This window comes from Monodelphis domestica, chromosome 2 (genome assembly GCF_027887165.1).
Source record: "Monodelphis domestica isolate mMonDom1 chromosome 2, mMonDom1.pri, whole genome shotgun sequence".
NCBI classification, from domain to species: domain Eukaryota; kingdom Metazoa; phylum Chordata; class Mammalia; order Didelphimorphia; family Didelphidae; genus Monodelphis; species Monodelphis domestica.
The window spans coordinates 261,679,188-261,703,630 of NC_077228.1; the positions used below are offsets into that span (position 1 = coordinate 261,679,188).

Below are 24,443 nucleotides of genomic sequence, written 5' to 3' on the forward strand. Positions count from 1 at the left end.
CAAGAGCTAGGTCAATCATACTTGAATGATATAGAAAAAAATAGCAAAGTTTCATAAATAGGGTACAACATAGTAAATGTAATTACTGGCCCAAACTTAAGAGGATTGCCAGGATGGGAAGATTAAAGAAAACCATTCTACTGAGGGCAGTCAATTCAGCCACTGATTAAAAAAAGATTGGGGGAGAGGGTGTGTGTGTGTATGTAAAATGACTTCTAATAAGAATTTATCTAATTACCTAATAATGAAAATAATTCTATATTTGTGTGAGAATATATAGTGTCTCTAACCAGTTTATCCTTTACAGACTTCATTCTCATCTTCATCCCATGAGCATTTTTCCAAATGAGCTTGGAGTCAGAAAGCAAACTGTCCAAAGGGTTGCCACCTACAGGCGGAATATTTATTACATTTGATTGACCATGACCCAAGTAACATAAAAAGGAAAAAAAATACAATCCTCCATCCACAACCTTACCCACTGTTTTAAAAATCAGGACCTTTCCTCCCCAACATAGATTATTAGTTACAAATCATAAACTTATTACCATTTACTTCATGGAGAAGTGCTAACATATTAGCACTCAATCATGCAATTTAAACTCACATCAGTGAACTAATTAATATTTATTAAGCACATATTAATAAGTACCTGCATTCTTTAGACACTACTGTAGCTTCTTTTGTAGATAAAAGGCTTTTTTAAAACTTTGGATTTAGTCTAAACTGCAAAATTGGGGATTGAAAAAGCAGGAAAACTTTTATCTAAGTATACAAATTAAGAAAAAGCTGGAATTAACCACATAAATCAATATATTAGGTTTCCCATTGTTGACTAAGTTTAAAGTGTGTATATGCCTAAAATAAAAAAAAAAACAACACAACACCTTATTTTAAAATAATTACTGAATCTTAACTGCATACCCCCACCCCAACCCTCACACATATATTCTAAGAAAAGCAAGAATTTTAATTCACCCATCCCCTTTCCCCTCTCCCTCATCCCATTTTTTTCATTTTTTTTGTTTGTTTGTTTTGAAAGAAGAACACTGAAGATTCTATAAGCCAAACATTTTGGCCTCTGCCAGGATAAAGGTTGACATCTGGTTGCCTACAACTAACTAACTAGGGCAGAAGATAGTTAAATATTTTAAAAGTTTCATATGCTTACATTCTTTCCTCTACATCCTCCCAATTGCCCTTGAGTTCCACTGCTATTTTCTCCCTAGGTTCAGGGTGAAGGGCTCTTAGCTTCCTAGATCCATGTCCACCCTTGTGAAAGATGTCAATAGTGAACTGGAACTGCACCAGCTGCCTGGCTGCACTCTTCTGGATCCAAAGGTGATTGAGACTCAGACGTGAGAGTTCATACAAGAGGGAAAACACCACCTTTTCAATCATTCATAAAATCCTCTCCCTCTGAATGTGTCATCTGTTTAATTCCCCTAAAGCAGTCTAAGCAGTGATAACTTCAGAAAGGAAACCTGTTTTGTCCAGAGACTAATGAAGGTTATCAGTGATTGGCTGTAACCACAAAAGGGGCAAAAGTCTCAAAAATTCATGAAGATTTTTTTTAGTGAGTTGAAGCAGGGCAGGGGCTCAGATGCCTCTCTCCAATTTCCTTCTCTGTACTTGAGAACAGAGGAACATAAGATTATCTATTTCAGTTTCTTCATTTCACAGGTGAAGAAACCCAAATTAAACAATTTGCTCAAGGCCATAGACCATAGAATGAGTTGAATGGACCATGTGGGTGTCTGTTGCTAGAGAAAAAAACCCAGATTATACAAACTTGCTTTAAATTATTTTAAAACCTGCTTTGAGCTGATAAATTTGTATATTTAATTTTTCAAAAATTAATATCTACTTTAACTTAGTTCTGATAAATGAAACAAATTTAGTTTTCAGACATGGCAGAGAATTATCAATCATTGCTTTTAAATGTTCAGCAGAGATTTTCTATATTTATTGCTAGGGAAGAATTAAGGCTATGTCAAACCCAAACACAGAAGGATGCAAATGATTAAACTGAGTGACAAATCAGATGCTACATTAAGAGTATTCCATTTTTTCTTCTCATTATAGTCATTTTGCAATGTTGATCTTAGTTTGTTTTCTGAAGTAGTAAATACCTTCTCACCCTTTCAACAAACCCACTCTGCTTGAGACAAACTGGAAAATATCAAAATATGGTTCCTCTAGCAATGACAGAAGATAATGAAAATTAAAATGTTTACTTTGGTTGATAAACAGTCTCTTTTGTCTATAAACAAAAAATTCAATGGAGTTTAAGTAGCTAACTCCCGCTGTAATAAAGATCCTAAGATGTTCTGACTAACCCTAAGTTGTTAAAATATATGTATCTATAACCAGAAAGGATAAAGATAAATCCTATATACCTAACCCCCCCCCAATACTTTTCCTGTTCATTCTCAATATGCAGGGGGGATTGTCCATAAGGAAACCTTACAAAGTAATTCCTGAAGCTGCCTCTGAAAATCTGATGGAAGCTGCATGATGCCCATGGTTTTCATCTGTCTGAAATTCTCTAAGCAGAAATATTAAATTATTGAACCAGCATGTAATGGAAGGAAGGCGGGTTAGGTGGACCCAATGACTTTCTGTGTGTGCCCTACTTTCAGTTTTATAGTATTTCCTGATCTTTATTTCTTCACCTACCCCCATATCAAGCAATCAGGGGAAACATTTCCTTCTCTGGTAATTATAAACTCAGCCTCCACTGAGCCAAAGAGAAACCAGTCAGATCTCACTATTCTAAAGAGCTTATTGGTCTCCCTAACTTGACTGATACCAAATACTACAAAGCTCTTTCTATTTTAGTTTCTTTACCTCCATGTCTGATTGTCTACACCTATGTTGATTTCTTCTCCTCTGCTTCAAAACTCTGTTCTTAAAATCTGGAAGAACAAGGTAGGTGAAAAGGGAATGTCATCCTGTTACACCACACATCCCCTATCCTATAGGGCTTACAGAATAGATAAGGAATGGAGGAACAAAACAAAACATTTTGGCTACAAGTAGCATACAGACAACACTCAACATTTGCAGTCTAAAAAAATTATATAATTTGTTATTCCCTTATGGTCTCATTTTTTCTCTTATTGATCCTTTGGAGTTAATTTTGAGCTCCCTTGCATGGTTTCAAAATTCATTATGCTACTTTTTGAAAGCAACCTGCATTCTCTGGTGTCAAATCAAGTAAATGCTTTTAGATTAGTTGTCTCAAATTTCAGCTGTATTTGCTTCACCACCTTTATAGTGTTAATTAATCTTTAAATTTTATTAATCTTTTTTCCCCAAAAATGGATAAGTCAGTTAAACCTATCATCCCAAAGTGGGAAAAAGACTGCACAATATATATCGAGGGTTTAGAAGCAGCCTTCTCTCTGGCATCTGATATGAGTTTTCCAAAGGTGGCCTATTGTTAACTATTAACTTTGAATGAAATCATTGTTTTCTAGTAAAGAGAGATGCAGACTTAAAAGACTAATATAGAATGTATAGGGTTATTAGCAGCAGTCTAAGGGCTCAGATGCTTGCCACATTTTTCACATTCAAAGGGTTTCTCTCACCAGAAAGAATTATCTTATATAAGGTAGAAGATCATCACCTTTAACCTCCCCACCTCAAATTTCTCTATTTCTGTATAAATTCATTTAGCAGATTCCCTTAATTCATTTAATAAAATATGTAAGTGTACTACATATCTAGATGTCTTGCATATTTATTTCTTGGATTTTAACCTGCCAGAAAATTGGATGCAAAACACAATTTCAAACTACTAGCAAAATGAATTTTTCCCCCTTCTTCCTGGCAGGATTTGTATGACACAAAACAAAACCCTTCAAAGAATTTCATGGGGTCAACTACATATACAACCCTATTGAATATTTAATTTCAACTATATAGTGCTTTAAAGGGATAAATTGACTATTTAGACAATTACTCAAGAATAACACTTGTGGTGCTGAAAGGGAGTCCTCCAGTCTTTCAATTAACACCATTACATTATGCAATATTTGATGAATGCCCCAAAGCATTGTTTTAGTCAAGTGGCTACATCAGCAATACCTTTAGAAAAAAGTATCTTTCCACGTGGCTCTTCTACCACTTAATGAGTTTTGTTACATCTGGGGCAACTGTTGAGCCAGCAGGACAAATCCAAGTTAGTGAGAAGTCTCAACAAAATGGGAATTAACTGTGGAGTCAATTATAATAGTACTTAATTTTTGAAGATGAGGGACAGATATGTAGCTGAAAAGACCAGTGTGAGAATTCTAGTCCTTTCTACATTGTCCATACTAGAAATCTATTCTGTATGTAGCTGAAATAACTGATTAATTCATCACTGTTCTTCCTATAGCCTCCTAGGATACAGGTTGATCCAAAGTCTTTGCTTAAAAAAAAAAGCAACTCCAAACATTCTGGATTATTAGTTTGGTTTGTGAACTGTAGTGATCTCCCATTCATCCACTATTATGACAGTTTAGGAGACTCTGCCGCAGTAGATTCTTAAAGTATCTCTTCTTTCCCTTTTTTCTAAATCCTTGACTTCAGGTACGCTATAACATAGCCACCCAATCCTGTTCTTAGGTGTCCAGTTCAGTTGCTTTAAGCATCACTTTTTACTAGTATAATGAAGACAGTTACAGACTTGGTGATCTGGTCCTAATTTTAGGTTCATGAGGCAGGACAAGGTTGCCCACAGACAGCTCAAGAAACTGGTCTAGGTCACAGAGCCAAAACAGATGTTAAAACAGAAAGCTCTACAGAAATTAGTTTGGTATGGAATTTAGCAGTATATTAGTGCCTAACTTTAAGCCTCTTATAAAATCTTGCTGTCTTTTTCCACTTAATTCTAGCTTCTTGATTATGTTCAGGGAGTTCTTGAAAAATGTGAAGTCTTGCAGAATTCAGTGATAGCTTTCAGTTGTTTCTCCAGTAAGAATTTCATGCTGTGTATAGGGTTTCCATGCTGAATGTAGACTAGTACATCTTGGCAAGTGAATGCTATGCAGATTGTATAAAGCAGTCATTTACATATCTTCCATTTCCATTCAAAAGGCAGCCATTGACAACTCTATATGCTCTTGATGATTCTTTCCATAACTTATGATGAAACTCATGATTTGACATGGAAGTGTCTACCTGCTAGCTTTTTTTTGCTCCCTAAATGTATTCTGAAACATGGCTAGCTCAAAAAGTCTAATAACAATGAACTTGATAATTTCATCCTTCCAAAAGTTAGAAGACACTACAGTAAAGAGAACTCTTAGGATGGATTTGATCCTAGACAATAAAGTGAAAAGGTTGCTGAAGTAAGAATCTCATGGAGAAGTGACCACTGTATTTTAGAATTTGTGATAATAGGAGGGGAAATTAAAGCATAAAATCTACAAAGAACAGAAAGGTTAGGTGGGATCTAGTTGCCTAACATTCTAGAGAGGAAGTCGGGTATTAGGTATTAAATCTTAAAAGACAAATTATTCCAGTGAGGAAGAAAGGGGGCAGGGCTGGCTTAAAGAGAATGATGTGGATACACAAGAACAAATTAAGATTTTTGGAAAGAACATGTGGAAGCAAGGAGCAGAAAACAGACAGCTTAGTAAGAATATTGTTGGGGCAGCTAGGTAGTACAATGGATACAGAGACAGAATGAGTCGAAGTTGAATGTAAAGGAACAAAATGTAGTTTTGGGCTTTCATTTACTCTGATGAGAACAGTGGGAGGATCAAAGAGAAAGGACCACTTGAGGTGGATAGGATAAGAAACCTATTGAGGGGGCAGCTTGGCAGCTCTGTGGACTGAAAACTTTGCCTGGGTCCCAAGTTCAAATCTGACCTGACACTTCCTAGTTATGTGACCCTGGGCAAGTCACTTAACCCCCATTGCCTAGCCCTTACTACTCTTCTGCCTTAGAACCAATATAGTATATTGATTCTAAGATAGAAGGTAAGTGTTAAAAAAAAGAAATCATTGAGATGATAAAGAGAAGACAGATTTATTTCTTATTCTGATTTTTTTGTACAAGAATAATCTTTGGCCCAGAAAGGGTATCTCAAAAAATGGTAAATAAATAGTTGGAAGTCCAAAATAAGGAGACAGTGAAAGCAACTAGTTACTCTTGTTGAGTTCAGGTCACCAAGTCTAGATAATCTAGGATCCAGTTATTGAAAGAGCTAAAGGATTACTGAGGCATTTTTAGTTATTTCTGAATATCACAAAGAGTAGATTTGTCCCAATTTTTCAGAAAGGAGGGGAGGAAGGAAGGAAAGAGGGAGATAGAAAAGAATTCTTCAAGATACAGACTGGCAAACTAAACTAATTCTTGGCAAAATTCTATCACATAATCTAGAAAAGAGGCAATGATCACTAAGTTACCATGGCTCAACCAAGAATAGGTAATGCCAAACATGCTTTTAAGGTGGTTTTGCTTACCTGTTTTAAGGAATGTACTAAACTGTTAGATAAGTGAAATGCTATATAGTTTATCTAAGCCAGCAGAACAGTTATTTCTTTAATGTTAACCTTTTGGTTAAAATGGAAAGATAGGGACTAGTTGATGGTAGTTAGGTGAATATGGAACTGGTTGATCAGACCTAAAGAATAGTTATTAATGGCCCACTGTGCAGGAAAAGAAGTCTCTAGACCTACCTCAGAGATCCACCGTTGGCATTTACTTAACTTTTATTTTTAGTGATGAATAAAGGGCATACTTGCCAAATTTGTAAATGATACAACATTGGGAGTTAGCTAATCTAGTAGTTATAATCAGGCTGCAATAAAATATTTCTACAAGCTATAATGTCAAGCTATATTTATTAAGGACAGGAAATGGAGCTGCTAGTAACTTCCTGTAGCAATGCCAGTTGGTTTTGGCTCTGCAAATTAGTCTTAGAGAACTACCTAGACCACTGAGAAGGTAAGTGATTTGCCCACACAAACAGTAGGTGTCAGAGGCAGAACTTGAACATAGATATTTCTGGATGGGGCCAACTCTATTTATATATACCTCATCAATCTATGAAGAAGAAATTTAATAGAGATTAATGTAAAGCCTTACAATTGGATTCAAATAATTAACTTGAGAAGCACAAGATGAGAAAAATGTGACTTAGATGGTAGCTGAAAGCTAACTATGACAGGCATTGTAACAGGAACAAAGAATCCAATCTCAGGCTTCAGGGACAGGCACAGAACAGCATCCAGTACACAGGAGATGGTTCCACTTGTCTGACTACATCTAGAGGGTCTCCAATTGGTCAAGCTGTTCAGGAGCTAATAGGGAAGAATTCTAGCCAAGATCTGTGCAGTGATAGCAAACTAAAGAGAGTCCAAGTTGTTGCTTCAATTAATTTTTTTTAATGTGACAATGATGCCTCTGAAATCTTGTGGCATTTAGCCAACAATTTATATATCTAACAAGATTTAAAATAGACATTTTTGTGCCCTTCTTCTATTCATAAAGAGCTCAGGGAGAATAGCATTCTATAGAATTTTAGGATTCTCCATTGTAACAAGTGGTGATTTTTAGGTGAAGTTGTTCTACTGTAGCAGGGCTCATGCTTCTATGTGGGAGCCCTATTAAGAACTCAAGGAGTACTTATTTTAACAAGGAACAAAATAATGTCATCAAATAATCCCCCATCAGTTCTTACTAAGGCGGGTGGGAGATCGGTTCCTTAGAATCTTATTGGGGAGATAGGATTTACTACATTCATGAGACAATTAAAAGATATAATACAATCAAAAGCTAACTATATTAGACTAGAAGAACACTATAGCACTATAGGAATTACGAAAAGGGAAAGAAGCATTGTCATTTCTATAGAATTTCTCTGTGATGAGGATGGAGTCAACTATACTATGGGGAGCTATGAGTTGAGTCATCCATATGTACTCTTCAGGAAGGGATAGAAGTCTTTGGTTTGGTTTTGATCTGCATAGCCTTAGATCTCTTCAGCTTTGGCATCCCACCTTGGATTACCTATGTTTTAAGTTTTAGCAGCTTGTCCTAGCCCAGGATTCTATAAGTATCCTTCTATAGGTCATGATGTACAAAAAGATGTTGGGCAAGCATTACTTGCTTTGCTGAAAAAAATAAAAATGCCTCAATCGCAGTCTCAGCCAATTAACCAACAAGTATCCATTAAGCACTTACTATGTGCCAGGCACTGTGCTAGGCACTGGGGATACAAATCTCAAGCTTGGTTGCTTTCAATGATTACACACTGGTGGCTGCAGACAGGGATCCCTTGTATCGAGTTTTGACTCACTACTTGTGAGTGTCCTCATTCCCAAAAAGTCTGATATTTATTTTAATGTGTGCGCATATTATCAAGTAAGATTACCTATTTGACTAACTTTTCTTGCAGAGGGTTATGTTGGGGAAATAAATGCCCACAGATTAAACTGACAAAGGCAGGACTGCTCTTCAATGTATTTTTAAAGTGTGTTTTGATTATGCATTGGAGGCCAAATATTTTTCCCATGGGCACATATATTTGAAGTTATGGAAGATAATGGGAAATTTAGTTTATACACAGCTTTTCAGAAATGCACCAAAGGCATCTAGTGAGGGGGAGCTGTAATCCGAGGCTCTTTCTCTGTTATGAATTCTGTGATGTAGGGTCAGAGTTGAGCTCCGGGTAAAGGCCTTCCCACACTTATTACATTTATATGGTTTTTCTCTGGTATGAATTCTCCGATGAAGAATAAGGTATGAATTCCGGTTGAAGGCTTTCCCACATTCATTACATTCATAGGGCTTCTCTCCAGTGTGGATTCTCTGATGTTTGGTGAGGTCTGAGCTCTGACTAAAGGCTTTGCCACACTCATTACATTCATAAGGTTTTTCTCCAGAGTGAATTCTCTGATGTAAAATAAGATTTGAGCTATGACTAAAAGCTTTCCCACACTCATTACATTCATGAGGTTTCTCTCCAGTGTGGATTCTCTGATGCAGAATGAGGTTTGAATTAAGACTGAAAGCTTTCCCACACTCATTACATTCATAGGGCTTCTCTCCAGTGTGAATTATCCGGTGTCGAATAAGACTGGAACTCCTTGTGAAGCATTTGCCACATTCGTCACATTTATGGGACTTTGTTCCTGTAGGAACTTCTTCCTGTGTAACAAGGTTTGAACTCAGACTGAAGCTTCTCCCTAATCCTTTGCCTTTCTCTCGCTGGCCTCTCTCTGCTGTGGGTGCTTTCTTGTCCTTGACTGTCACCTGTCTAAACTCTGTCTTTTCTAGTCTCAGTTTCTCCTCTAAGTTTCTCTGTTGTCTTTCTAACCTGCTCTCCTGTTCACAAGTTTCTCCAAATTCCCTTTGGAACCTTCCAGGTATTTCCCCATGAGATCCTGTTGCTTCTGCAACATCTTCCTTTGATGTTGACTCTTCATTGGTTGTCCTGCTTCCACAACCTGACAAACAGAAAATGCAAATGTCATCCATTTCTTTTGTTGAAAAAAAAAAGTTCAATAGTCAAGTGACACTATTTACTAGGAGAATATGCCTATGCCTACAAAGTGACTCCACAAGAGAAGCAAATGACAAGACATAAGAAAGCAAAGTACCAAGGGATATTGAGGAAAAGTAATTTTTGGAGGTACTAATGGTAAAGTTAGGTCAGTAGAGATGAGTTACATGGATAATAAAACAAGGTAAGAGGGGTGAGCAGAAAGATAAGAGGGAACAAGGAGAAAGACAAAGATTGGGTCATAAAATAGGTAACTCATGATAGTGAGCAAGAGGAGGAGGGGATGGGAGATAGTTAAAAGAAAGGATGTTAGTATGGAAAAAGTAGGAACAAAAGAAATGACTTGGAGAAAGGGAATAAGAAGCTGGGATAAGAAATAGGATAACAGTAACTTGAAACTCCTATTGCCATTTCCTACAATACTAATTCCTTGGTTAACCCACAAATACTATGAATATATGTATACATATGTTTGTTTGTATCTGTGTGTATATATGCATACATATGTATATACATAAATATATATTTACACATATATACTCATATAAATCATTTGCTTTAACCACATTCTAATTTAATGAAATGAAGTACATATAAATAGCACTTTGTATGCATAAAGTACTATAAAATATAAATTATTATTTAATAGGGGCTAGAAGTTTCCAAAAAGAACATATCTCCCTTTCTATGAGGGTATTTTTTTTTGTACAATGGCAAGAAGCTTTGTAGAAGCCAGATAGCTTAAAGAAACCCAAAGCATTTTCTCTACCTATAATCTCTAACCAAAAAAGCAGTGAATGCTAGAATAAAGGGACAGAGGAGAAAGGCTATTCCAGAAAGGTATAGTGAGCACAATTAATACCTTCAGTGATGCGCTACTGAGAATAAAGTGGATCAAAGAGTGAGTAGTACATAAACCTTTAAGTCTTACCTTTCATGGTAAGATAACAAAAGCAAACAGATACTCATGAGCATGGTTTAATTATAATTCAGTTTAGCAATAAATATATTTATTTCTAGGTTTTTTTTTATTTATACTTTTTTCTAACATTTCTATATTGCTTTCAACCAAAATCATTTGTTTGCTATCTTAATAAAAATGTCTGTTTTTCTAGGAAAAGGGAAAATCAATAATTTATTTTATCATTGTTCTTCAGTTATACAGCAGGCCTCTAGGTGGCACACTGGATAGAGTGCTGGTACTGGAACTGAGAAGATTATAGTTCAAATGCAGGGTCAACCATTTACTAGCTGATCCTGAGCAAATCACTTAAACTGCCTGATTTAGCTTTCTCAACTGTAAATTCAGGATTATCAGCACTTTTTTTTTTCCTGAAAAAATGTTCGTTTCTTTCTAGAAGCTTAAGAAATAGAACTAGGCAACCCTGTGGTCACCTAGTAACAACTCACTGTGGTACAGGCATAGTGCTTAGGAGAAATGAATTATCTTGGAAACTTACTTCAGTGTCTGAAATATCATAAAGGCTAAACCAAATAAATAGAAAGCTAAGCTTATTTTTACTTCCTCCTTTCCCATTTTCCCCACTTTCTACAGGAGTGAAAATCTTAGTATTTGGCTTCCATTTCAGGTTATTTCTTTGAGGTATTGCCTACTAGGAACATACAACAATGCAAAAAAAAAAATCAATTGTAAACACTTTATATGCAAATTAACATTTTCTATTGGGCTGGTAAAACATTTTAACTGTAACCATTGTAGAGTAGGTACAACTGGAGAGGAAACAAATCTCTCTAACAGGTTTCTTTCTGGACTCAGTTCTTCTGAAAATAGCATAAGGTCTAGAAATCCTGGTCACAGAGAAGGAAATGGGGGAGGTTAGTGGAATTACACAGCATTGTTCTAGAAAACTGTTTAGTGGGAGTGAATGGCAACAGAAAGGAGTTAAACAGAGAATATATGTTAAAGTAAAGGGATCTTCAGTAGATTTCAGTGATATGCTCCCAGGAGGCTAACTGATATATTTTGGTTCAAAAGGATAATTAATTTATCTGTTCACTTATACCTGCTAAGAGATAAAGAAAAGTCCTCAGTAATGACATCCATATTCTAAAGCTGAGGAAGGGTCATTTCAAAGTAACTGAAGGGGATGAAGAAGATAAAGACATAAAAAACAAGCAAGTTGTCTTTTCCCATCTTTACACAGTGATACTAAACAGGGTGAACAAACATCTTTGTGACCTGGGAACAGGGAGGTGAAACAATCTGTTTCCGAACAGAAAGGAACTCTGTGCCATTTCTCTGTTGAACTCCACAACTAACAAAAAGGAGGCAAAGAAATCTTATTAGACAATGACCTCCATTAGTTCTTACCTTGGGAAAACATAGTCCCATAATTCTCCTGTCTGTTGTCTCTACAAAGGTTCCTCCGAGCTAGGTTCTGACATCCCCATTCCTCCAGGATGAGAGACACAGCCATATCCTCGATTTTTACCAATGCCTGAAACAATATAAGATTCCCAACTCAGTTTTCAACATACTAGAACACACCTATGGGGTAGAGTCAGATGAATTAAGAGTAAGAGAAAGGAATGATTACCATAAAGGATCTGAATGGATATGACTTTTGGACGGGAAGAAAGGGGAGAAGGCAAGACATAGGGAGTTAGCCTAATCTGAGCAGGAAAGCACTGGGTATATTCAAAGTGAAATCTATAGAAGAAGAATATGAAAACAAAGGCCTTAGTGAAGACAGAAGGGCCCACAATTTACCTGGGAATCTGCTGTGAATAGTGCAGAGGCCACTGCCTGGTCTCTAGGGCTCCTCTCATGGGAAACAGGAACATGGGAAGCAGAGTAAGCTGAAGGAGAAAGGAACTGTGAGATCAGTTCTGTCTCAAGGCCTCCCTTGAATATAAAATAGAAGATGACCCTATTTCCTTACTTTTAATTTCTACCTCTCACCCATGGCTAAGTACAATAAGTCAAAAGAATACAGAAAAGATATGATTCCTGTCTACTCAATCCTCCAGTCTCAGCCAGTAAAATTCCAAAGAGGCTTACTGGCATTTTAGAACTAAAATAGATCTGAAAAAACAAACTAGTCTAACAAATTCATTTTAAAGATGAGGGACTGAGGCTCAGAGAAGTTAAAATGATTTGCCCCAAGTCTTGTGACTTTAAGTTGTTCTTTCACTGTCACAGGCTCCTCTTGATTTCTAAGAATTGTAACATTCTATAGCAGGCCTATATAACTTCTAATCCATGTAATTGCATTTGGCCTTTGATTCAATTCCATCCAGGTCAAGAGGCAAGGACCAGAACACTTAGTTATAACTGGGAAAATAAAAAGTGGTTTAAAAGTGTCCTAAGTAGTAATACCCTAAAAATCCACAAGATAGTGATGGTACTTTGTGAAAGTATATGTAGCTGTCTCTCTAATTTATGTCTTACTTTCTTCCACTCTTCAATTTTTTCCCTCTCTTCTTCCCTTTGCTTCTCTCCACTGTCTGACTACAATAAATATGTATCCTGAGAAAGCACATGGGTTGAATGTTTAGACCCTGACAAATCTGGACAGAATTGGGATAATTTATTGCCAAATGAGATAAGAACACAATAAATTAGTAGGCAATTAGTAATGATGATTTGGTCATGGCTACACTAATTGCACTATGCATAAAAAGGGGAAAATTCAAAACAGAAGAATACCTTTTAAGGTTGGAAAATATTAAGTAGATCTTAAAAGTTACTATAAAACTGAAAATGTTTTAAGTGCAAAGACAATGGAGATAAGAAATGGAATGTGAACCATTAATAAAACTGAATCATGCAAAGGTTCAGCACCTCAGCTTTTGAATCCAGCACTAAGAAGGGCATCACTGTTCAGGTCCTTTGATAATGTTCTCCACTACAACTGCTCTCTTTCCACAGAAAAGACATCTTGTTCCTTACCACTCTGTTGTAAAAGACTCGGCTTTCTTGTCACATGCTTGATCTGGGGTGTACGATGCTGGAATTCAAAGCTTGAGGATTCATGCACTGCTCCCAGTGGCACCATCTCCCGGGCCAGCATTTCATGTCCATGTACACGGACTGGCACCTGGAGACACGAAGGTGGGACTTTATTAGGGAATTACTGAGGTAATGAGAATTAAAACTTCAGAGAAAGTCAAGGACCAGGATCATCCCCTCAAAACACAGGAAGAAACAGCACTAGATTTAAAAGTCAAGAGAACAGGACAAAAGGAGTCAGCCTTTTGTATATTTTATGTCTCAATACAGGAATCACCCCAATTTCATGCTGAATTCCCTTGCTTCAGTCTCAAAGCCCATATCCTGCTCACCCACTGTATATTTCATTTCTTGTTTCCTACCTGCTGTCCTGATAAATCAAGTTCAAGATCCTCCAACAGTGTCACTGCTTCCTCTCCACAATCAGGACGGTACTCTTGCAACCAGGTCTGGATCTCTCTGGGCAGGACAGCCAAGAATTGCTCCAGCACCAGCAGCTCTAGGATCTGTTCTTTCGTATTCATCTCTGGCCTGAGCCACTGATGGCAAAGTTCCCTGAGACGACCAAGCGCCTCTCGGGGCCCAGAAGTATCCTGATAGCAGAACTGCCGGAAGCGTTGTCGGAAAATCTCTGGATCAGAAGGGCTATTATTTCTTTGAATGCTAGTGTCCTGGCCCCAAAGGTGCTCATCTTCATCTTCCTCTTCCACTTTCACTATCACAAGTCCTTCTTTATCCTGTATAGCCTGAGGGGTCATGACTGCAGCGTCCCTGGATTCTGCAGTCATCATTCAGATTCAGAGTTCCTCCTCACTCTGATGGAATCCGTGAGGTAGATTGACACTTGGAGATATTTGAGGGTTTTTTCCTGCACTGCTCCTGAATTACAAAAAATTCTTATTAAAAAAAAATTCAAATGATTTGTGTTTCTAGGGCATCCAACACTTGCCCACCTTCACCAAGGGAATTCACTGAGTGCTATGACTCTGATTAGTAATGAAACTGACAAGTAATTGTGCCTTTATTTCTTTAGGTTTGTCACAATGATATTCAAGAGGCTGATTACTTCTTAGGTAGTTTACCTGCATCACGCTACAAGGCCTACTTCAAAGTCAAGAAAAATTGGGCAAAAGCCCAGCCTGTTACATAATCAGGCTGTGAGACCTTGGGCAAGCCACAAAACAACCTGAGTGCCCCTCTCCAAGTCTCTAAGTGGCAGAATAGCTGCTGATCTGCATTGGTAGAGGGAGCTTCCTCAAGGAGAGTCCTACATGAATTAAATCACTGCCTCTTCACCTTCTCTCCTCACCCTACAATTTTTTCCTGCAGTTTTAGCTGCCAATAAGTGAGGAACAGTGCATTCATTATGCGAGCTCTGGTCTGACAGACAAGGCACATGCTTTAATCTGAGATCCATAGCAGAACTATGAATTTTCCAGTTTATAACTTTCAAAAACTGAAAATAGAAATACTTAGGAATCTATCTGCCGAGACAAATACAGGAACTATATGAACACAACTACAAAACACTTTCCACACAGCTAAAACTAGATCTAAACAATTGGAAAAACATTGATTGCTAATGGGTGGGACGAGCTAACATAATAAAAATGACAATCCTACCCAAATTAATTTACTTATTTAGTGCCATACCCGTTGAACTACCAAAAAACTTCTTTACTGAATTAGAAAAAACCATAACAGAGTTCATTTGGAAGAACAAAAGATCAAGGATATCCAGGGAAATCATGAAAAAAAAATGCAAAGGAAGGAGGACTTGCAGTCCCAGATCTCAAACTATACTATAAAGCAGTGGTTATCAAAACAATTTGGTACTGGCTAAGAGACAGAAAGGAGGATCAGTGGAATAGACTTGGTGTAAATGATCTCAGCAAGACAGTTTATGACAAACCCAAAGACCCCAGCTTTTGGGACAAAAATCCATTATTTGATAAAAACTGCTGGGAAAATTGGAAGACAGTGTGGGAGAGATTAGGTTTGGATCAACACCTCACACCCTACACCAAGATAAATTCAGAATAGGTGAATGACTTGAACATAAAGAAGGAAACTATAAGTAAATTAGGTGAACACAGAATAGTATACCTGTTAGACCTTTGGGAAGGGAAAGGTTTTAAAACCAAGCAAGACTTAGAAAGAGTCACAAAATGTAAAATAAATAATTTTGACTACATCAAATTCAAAAGGTTTTGTACAAACAAAACCAATGTAACTAAAATCAGAAGGGTAGCAACAAATTGGGAAACAATCTTCATAAAAACCTCTGACAAAGGTTTAATTACTCAAATTTACAAAGAGCTAAATCAATTGTGCAAAAAAATCAAGCCATTCTCCAATTGACAAATGGGCAAGGGACATGAACAGGCAGTTCTCAGCCAAAGAAATAAAAACTATTAATAAGCACATGAAAAAGTGTTCTACATCTCTTATAATCAGAGAGATGCAAATCAAAACAACTCTGAGGTATCACCTCACACCTAGCAGATTGGCTAACATAACAGCTATGGAAAGTAATGAATGCTGGAGGGGATGTGGCAAAGTAGGGACACTAATTCATTGCTGGTGGAGTTGTGAATTAATCCAACCATTCTGGAGGGCAATTTGGAACTATGCACAAAGGGCGATAAAAGAATGTCTTCCCTTTGATCCAGCCATAGCACTGCTGGGTTTGTACCCCAAAGAGATAATAAGGAAAAAGACTTGTACAAGAATATTCATAGCTACACTCTTTGTGGTGGCCAAAAATTGGAAAATGAGGGGATGCCCTTCAATTGGGGAATGGCTGAACAAATTGTGGTATATGTTGGTGATGGAATACTATTGTGCAAAAAGGAATAATAAAGTGGAGGAATTCCATGGAGACTGGAACAACCTCCAGGAAGTGATGCAGAGCGAAAGGAGCAGAACCAGGAAAACATTGTACACAGAGACTGATACATTGTGGTACAATCGAAGGTAATGGACTTCTCCATTAGTGGCAATGCAGTGTCCCTGAACAATCTGCAGGGATCTAAAAAACACTATCCACAAGCAGAAGATAAACTGTGGGAGTAAAAATACCGATGAAAAGCAACTGCTTGACTACGGGGGAAAGGGGATATGACTGAGGAGAGACTCTAAATGAACACTCTAATGCAAATACCAACAACATGGAAATGGGTTTGAATCAAGAACACATGTGATACCCAGTGGAATTGCGTGTGGGCTATGGGAGAGGTGGTGGGAGGAAGGGGAGGGAAGAAAAGAAAATGATCTTTGTTTCCAATGAATAATGTTTGGAAATGACCAAATTAAAAAAAAAAAACCAACTGAAAATAGAAGCATTTGTTAAAACATAAAACATTAACAATATAATGGAAAATACACGTATTTCTACACTTAAAGAAATGTGAATACATATGGACCCATTCTCACTAAAATTAACTGTTATGATTCCTATTCCAATCTCAAACATGTAGAATTAATAAGAAAGTTCTTCTGTAATTCATCCTATTTCTTTTAATTTCTATCTAAATCTCTTTCAAGGGTATATACATGATTCGAGGTTTTAGTTCAAGCAACAAAAACCTTGCTGCAGTCGGTAGCTATGGGTCCTCCCTGCGACAACCATAATTCTCTACAAGCTTTAGCTTCCTCTTTCTCACTTAAGAGTTCCTTTTTTTTTCTTTTCTCTCCTTTTCTTTTCCTTCCTTCCCTCCAAGAGCTATGCAATGGGGGTTAAGTGACTTGCCCAGGGTCACACAGCTAGTAAATGTTTGAGGCCATATTTGAAACCAGAACCTTTCATCTCTATGTCTGGATCCAAATCTACTGAGGCACTCAGATTCCCACTTCCATTTCTTTCCAAAGATAGAAGAGAGTGAAATGAGAGACAGATACTGTCTTTATATGGACAACACATACCCCAGTAGTCTTTTCTCAATCACCAAGCTGTTTATTCTCTACTCAAAAAGGAAGATCTCTTTCCAAAATTCAAATGGTTTGAAATATGCCAATTCCTCATCCTAATTTATGCCACCTCTTATTTGTTAATGAAACTATTCTTTCAGTCATCTAGGATCAAACCCTAGGGATCATTTTTGATTCATCCCTCTATGCATCTAATATCTTTTGTTCTAAAGGTTTAAGGGGGTAAAATTAAGTGAATATAGTTGAAAGAGGAATTTTGGGAGATGACAATAGTCTGTTGGGTGACATAACTAACTCCATTTTGTCCCATATTTGCCTCAGCACTGTACAACCACAACAGCTATCTTATATAATACTGCTTTTCCTTCTGTTTTATAAGAGCAAAATAAACTTCAGAGGACTTTGAGAATTTAAGGAAGTTGTCCTCTTCTCCTTTCTCTTCCCAGATAAAACACAAAGTAGGGGTTTAACTACATGATTTCCTTTGCCCTAGTGTAAATGACTGTGTTAATAAGGACACATTTTTCCTTTGTAAAAAATGATAAGCATCCTATTTTGTAGTAATAAGTACCTTCTCACAGTCTAAGTGATCTACCTGTTCAGTAAGAATCATATCTTCTCTTTGTTACTCTCTCAGGCTGAGTAGCTCTGTTGAATTATCAAGACACATTTCCACCAGGTTCTGGTGGGATGTATCACATTTGTCAGTAAAATGTTTCTCTGATTCTTGCTAGTTTTTTGGCATCAGTTAGTTGAAAAGGTTAAGAAAAGTTGTGCAATAATAGATCACTTTTCTGTCTTTACAATGTGTCTAAAAATCTTTTCTTTTCCATCCCTTTGGACCTTAAATTTCATTATGCTATTCCTCTGCTTAACAATCCTTCGATAGTCTAAAGCTCAAATACCTAAGCATTATTCAAGATTCCCAACAAATATAGTATTCTCTCTCACAAATTTATACCAACCTTCCAGAATCCTATCAAAATAATGTCTGCTCACTCTTTTTCTGAAATATGCCTTGTGTTTTCTTGTCTTCAGTAAACCTTTGCTCATTCTTCAAAGTTGAGGTAAAGTCACTTCTTTTTGGAATCACAACACTATTTATTTATGGCTGGGAGCCAGTGTTGTGCAGTTGAAGTATAGTTACATTTGGAGTCAGGAGAACTGGGTTCCAATTCTACCTCAAGATACTTGGTGGCTGTGACACCTTAGGGCAAGTCAATTAAGTTCTGAGAGCTGCAGTTTCCTCATCTATAAAATGAGGCTACTTGTATCTGTATTCCTTACTTCACTGGACTTTATAAAAAAGTACTTTATAAACCTTAAGATGCCACATAAATCAGAGTTATTATTGAAAACATTTAGTTCTCAAATATTTTTCTCTCTTTGAGTCCTATTTGGGACTTCATTTATACAGAGAGCTTCTGGTGAAGAAAACTCCTCCCACTAATTTAGATAACCACCTGCCCTGTACCTTCCCTTAGAAACCTGCTTGGTGCTCTGAGAGAAGAGGTTTAGAAACTTGTCCAGAGTTAATGCAGCCAGGATTTATCTTAGATCAGTAGCAGGTAGCTCTCTACTCCTCTTCCAGCTGCCTCTTGAATGAATCATATCATACCTTACAGGGCTATTTACTTGCTATATCTTGTTTCTTCAACTAGAGTCTAAACTCAGGTCTGGGGAGCAGAAAAAAATTTTAAATTCCCAACAAAAAAATGTACTAAGGATCTGTTTTGCAAAAGTACTACACCAGAGATGGGGACACAAAGATTAAAGATTCTGCCTTCAATGAGTTTATAAAAATCCCAAAGGGAAAAAGGACACAAAACCCCAAATAAAATGTAAAATAGAGGTAGCACAAGGTATTTAGAGGGACACTGAGCTTGAGTCCGAGAAGTGAAGGATGGCAGGAAAGCTTAAAAACTGGGTCATGAAAGGAATGATTTTAACAGGCAAAGAAATCAGGGGGTGGTGGTGGTAGTGGAGGAAGCAGCCATTCTAGGTGTGAGGAACTGCATAAGTAGAAATCTTTCAGCTAGAAAAGGGTAGGAACAATAAATGGGGCAGGGAAGCAGTTTGCTAGAATATAGAGTATGCAAAGGAGGAAGGCAATATGACATCGGCTGTAAAGATAAACTGGAGTCAGACTCTGGGAGGCCTGGAATGCCAGAATAAGTTTATATTTTTATTTTTTTTAAAAAGACAATGGGGGGGGGGGGGGCAACTGGGTAGCTCAGTGGATTGAGAGCCAGGCCTAGAGATGGGAGGTCCTAGGTTCAAATGTGACCTCAGATACTTCCCAGCTGTGTGACCCTGGGCAAGTCACTTAATCCCCATTGCCTAGTCCTTACCACTCTTCTGCCTGGAAGCAATACACAGTATTGACTCCAAGATGGAAAATAAGGGTCTTTAAAAATTAAAAAAAAAAAGACAATGGAAATCCACAAAAGAGTGTGGGTAATGGGGAGGGGGAGGAGAGAAGGGATTAGTTCTCAAACAATTCTTTCATAAGATTGAGAAATAGCCTAAAGGATAAATTGTTTAGGTTACTACTTATGAAGCCATAATGGTCCAACTAAGAGGTGAAATGGGTGTAAACCAGAGAAGTTACAGTTAGAATAGTGAGGAAGAGACAGAAGAGTTACTAAGGAGGTAGTACTAATGACTAGACTTCTGACTGAATATAGTACTAGACTCAGTCAGGAAGATTTGGGATTCAAAACTTTCCTCAGACATTACTTATGTGAAATCTGGGCAAGTCACTTTGGTCTTCATTTTTCTCATTTGTAAAATAGGGTAATTAGTGCCTACAGTACTTACCTCTTGAGGTAGTAATGAGGCTGAAATTAGATAATGTATAACAAATGCTTCTAAGTTCCATAAATGTCACTTATTCAAGGCTGCCTCTCAATATATGTATTCCTTATCTTGGCATTTAAAGTTCTTCATAATCTGACTCCAGCCTACTTTTCCTAATTTAATATTTGCTATTCCTCATGCTTCTGGAATTCCAATAAGAAGCCTTTCCTGATCCTCTTAGTTGCTACAGCTCCTCCCTCTCTCCTCAAATTACTTTGTATTTATTTATCAGTTTATGGGTTATAGGCATCCCTCCCTTCCCTAGTTTCTTCTTTCTCCATCCTCCTTGTCCCTCGCCCCTCAAAGTTCCTTGAGCGTCAGTTAAATTGACTTTAAAGATGTGAGGGTATGCAATATTAAATGATTGAGAAATCAAACTGGAAGAGGACTTTAAAATGCCAGTTTATTTGCATACATGGTTCTCATTAGTGAACTTGGAGAGAATAATTAGGGTAGAGTAGTAGGAATAGAAATGATATTAAAAGGTATTGAGAAATGATCTAGTAGTAGGGAAGGAGAGGCCATGAATATAGGCTATTATTTCTAGAAATTTGGCAGTGAAAGTAAGGTGCTTTTGAAAGCTCAAGAAAGCTAGAAGGGGTATTTTTATTCCCCCTTCATGCATAGTTGCTACAAGTAAACACATATTTGCCAATTGCTTCATGATTATTTTCACATGGGAGACAACATGCACACATATAAGTATATGCAAAATAAATACAAGGTAAAGGTTACATCAGAGGAATAAAGTGGGTAGGGGAAGGGAAGCTTTGCTTTAAACTTTCTCAGGTAGCTGAGTTAGTTCTAGTTTGATCTGATTTATTTGTAGAGTAAGATGTCTATCCCTATTCCTTTTGGGGAATATTTTATTTTTTTAACCCTTACCTTCCATCTTGGAGTCAATACTGTGTATTGGCTCCAAGGAAGAAGAGTGGTAAGAGCTAGGCAATGGGGGTTAAATGACTTGCCCAGGATCACACAGCTGGGAAGTGAATGAGGCCAGATTTGAACCTAGGACCTCCTGTCTCTAGGCCTGGCTCTCAATCCACTAAGACACCCAGCTGCCCCCTTTGGGGAATATTTTAAACAAATGTAAACTGAAAAATAAATATATATGCAGTGTAAATGTATATATGTATACAATGGTTAGCTTTTTTGCCTATTCTCAAAAACTATAAAGAAGTTTATGAACTATAATGATTTGGCATGTCACACACCTGCAAATCTAGAGACTTTGAGAAAAAAATGGAAGATAAGGCATAGTAGAAAGGGCAGTGCTCTAAGAGTCAGGAAACCAAAGTAGTTCTAAGTGCTTCGAGTTGGTATGACCTTGTGCAATTCAAATCAATAAGTATTTACTGAATATCTACAAAGTCCTAAGCATAGAGTTAGGTTAGTTTGAATTGCTCTGAGGTCCCAGCTTACTCTTAAATTCTATGATCTGTGCCTTTCCAGGTAAGTTTAGAAAGTTAAGGAGCATAGTATACAAACCATTTATTGACTTGAGAGTTTGGCATTCCCTCCCCCTCCCAAAAAATCTCCTTTTGTTCCAGAAACTGTTTGTAAAAGGGCTAATATCTCTTCCAGAACAAAACTTTTACAAACAACTAATGGAAAACTCAAAGGATTAAAAAAAACAAACCATAAAGCCATTTCACCATATGAATACAATGTTAATTTAACAAGAGATTCTACTCAAAGCTATTGGTCAGAAAATGTGAAAGTTATTCAACATTTAGGCCCAACTCAAAACATGTTAGAGAATAAAAAGGATATATAAATCAAGAATAAGCTAAACTCTTGTTTCATTAAATTTTGAAAGATGCCCAATGATCCAGAAAGTTATCTGCCAACTAGACAGTCACAATAATTAAAGTGGAGGTAGGACCTGTAGAAAACTTTACAGGACAGTGAAATTTCTGTTATGATTTTTGTATGACAAAGTTGTTTTTTCATAAATAGCTGGCAAATAAATAGCAACCATGCTCTGTTTTGGCTGTGCTAAATTCTCCACAATTCAATTGGAGGAGTGTTCATAAATCACCTACTATCTGCCAAGAAAAGGGCTGCTCAATAAATGCTTTCTTTGGTCCCTGTCCATGTAATTGCCACTTTCTATGATGAAAGTGTCTTATTGTGTATTTGTAGGAGTGTAGGGAAGGAGGAGGAGATCCGGCTCAGCTGAACTCTTCACAGCTCTATTCACAAAATAATAGATCTGGAACCGTCTTTGAGAGAACGTGCAATTCAAATTCTTAATTTTACAGATGGGGAAACTGCGATCCAAAGAGTCCAGAGTTACTCGTCCAAGGTCACACGGCTAGTTAGTGTACCAGAGCTAGAATCCAGATCTCCACATTTTGGAGTCTAGAGCTCTTTCCACTAAAGTGTGCAGCAACGCCCTTCAGAATACAAACAAAATATCCAACAGAGACGTCAGTCAGTTCAACCATTCTCTTGTTGCCCTGACCAAAAAAAGAAAAATCCACCTAAACGCCAAACCACTCATTAAAATACAGCATTGAGTTCCGGAATATGGAACAAAAAAGATGGGGTTGTACTCGCGACCTCCCCATTTCACCTCTTAGGCCCAAATCACAGCATGAATAGACAAAAGTGGTTAATTACCAGCTTTGGCGCAGCAGGCATGGCAGCTCAAACAATGTACGTATTCGAAATCACAGAAAGGGCCTCAGATACGAGACAATCCCGACTAGCTCCTAAGGATGAAGTGTCTGTCACCTGCTCTTTACAGCTCGGTGCGCACCCCCTCCCCCGATGAAACCCTCCCCCGTGGCTGTTGCGGAGTCAGGAGGCCAGAGCAAGAATGACAGCATTCGCTGTTCGACAGTCCCTCAGGCCGGACCGTCCATCGCTGGAACCTCAGGCGGGCCAAGACTTGTAGTCCTCAGGCTGACATCGCCCCTCCTTCCCATCCCCCACCCCCAGTTCGGGCTCCGGCCCGAATCGGACTAGACACCCCCATTTCTCCCCACAGAGACATTCTTCCTCCTCCCCCCCCCACCCCGTCTCTGTGCATGAGCTCTCTTTTAGCACTCTCTATCCAGGGGGAGGGCCAGTCCTCTCGGCTAGAGCCGGGGTCGTAGCCCCTCCACGCACAGGGCCCGGGCCCCGGCTTGGGGTGGACCCCATGGGGCTTGCAGACTCTCCGTTCTGCTCTGGGGCCCACTCGGCCGCAGCGCCCTCACTCCCATCACCCCGGGTTCGGGCTTACTCACCGCGGACCCCAGGGCAGCTCTGGGAGAGGTGACAAGGGAGAGAGCGCTGACCCCTGGAGACGCGAGAGACAGAGGAGGAAGGACGAAAACCTAGGCCCTCCGGACGGCTAGACCGACACAATGAGTCACAAAGGGCGGAAGTAAGTCAAGGACTTAGCTTCCGGGGTGGAACAGAAGCTCTGGGGACTCTCTAGGAAGTCTGGAGGTGTCAAGGTCTCGTTGGTTCTTTGGTTTGCCTACCTGGTATCCATCTCTGGCTCCCGGGGCATCTCATCATGGTTAAGGGAGCAAGGTGTCTGGTGAGAATAAAGTAAAGGGCTACAAAATTAACTCTTAGAAATCAACTGTATTTCTGTAGTAATAATAACGAAACCCAAGAGGCAACAGTAAAAAGGGAAATATTATCCTAGACAACAACATGCATAAAATACTTGAGGATCAGTCTACCCAAGCAAAACTTGTATAGATACAATTACAAAGGGCTTCTTAAAGAAATAAAGAACAACTTAAATAGCTTTAAAGACTATTCAGTATTCATGGCTGGGCTGTATGGGAAGGAAGCATTTATTAAGCACCTGTTATGTTCCTGGTGCTTTAGAAATATTATCTCATTTGATCCTCACAACACTGGGAGGCAGGTGCTGTTGTTATTTCCATTTTGCAGTTAAGGAAATTGAAGCAGACAAAAATTAAGTGATTTGCTAATATTCACACACCTAGTAATTATCTGAGGCTAGATTTGAATTTTTCTTCCTGACACATAGCTGCTAATAAAATAAGAAATGATAATACTACCAAAAAATGAAAGGCCTGTGGATGATACCGTAATAAAATATGGGGTCTCAGACATCTGGGCTTTTTAGTGTTTAAGTGATAGTATATCAAAACTTCCTGACTAGGCACTGCATTGTCTACAAAAAGTATACCATCCACGGCAAT

General features: G+C 38.0%; 2 protein-coding genes and 1 long non-coding RNA gene across 3 annotated transcripts in view; 1 reads left to right on the forward strand and 2 right to left on the reverse strand.

Moving 5' to 3' along the window:
- Positions 1–9,444, reverse strand: part of LOC107651401 (zinc finger and SCAN domain-containing protein 23) — a 70,287-nt gene extending 60,843 nt beyond the window's left edge. The window contains exon 1 of the mRNA XM_056817787.1: positions 9,318–9,444. The gene's annotated coding sequence lies outside the window, so the exon portion shown is untranslated. The remainder of the gene's footprint in view (positions 1–9,317) is intronic.
- Positions 377–23,671, reverse strand: ZKSCAN1 (zinc finger with KRAB and SCAN domains 1). Its single transcript, XM_016430870.2, has 6 exons — positions 23,505–23,671; positions 13,839–14,355; positions 13,417–13,564; positions 12,235–12,323; positions 11,836–11,962; positions 377–9,447 (listed from the first exon to the last, which is right to left on the reverse strand). Exons 2-6 carry the CDS (start codon positions 14,265–14,267, stop codon positions 8,558–8,560), a joined length of 1,683 nt encoding a protein of 560 aa, XP_016286356.1. The 5' UTR covers positions 14,268–14,355; positions 23,505–23,671; the 3' UTR covers positions 377–8,557.
- Positions 23,655–24,443, forward strand: part of LOC107651403 (uncharacterized) — a 65,010-nt gene continuing 64,221 nt past the window's right edge. Inside the window, exon 1 of the long non-coding RNA XR_008916496.1 lies at positions 23,655–23,803. This is a non-coding gene — a long non-coding RNA (uncharacterized LOC107651403). The remainder of the gene's footprint in view (positions 23,804–24,443) is intronic.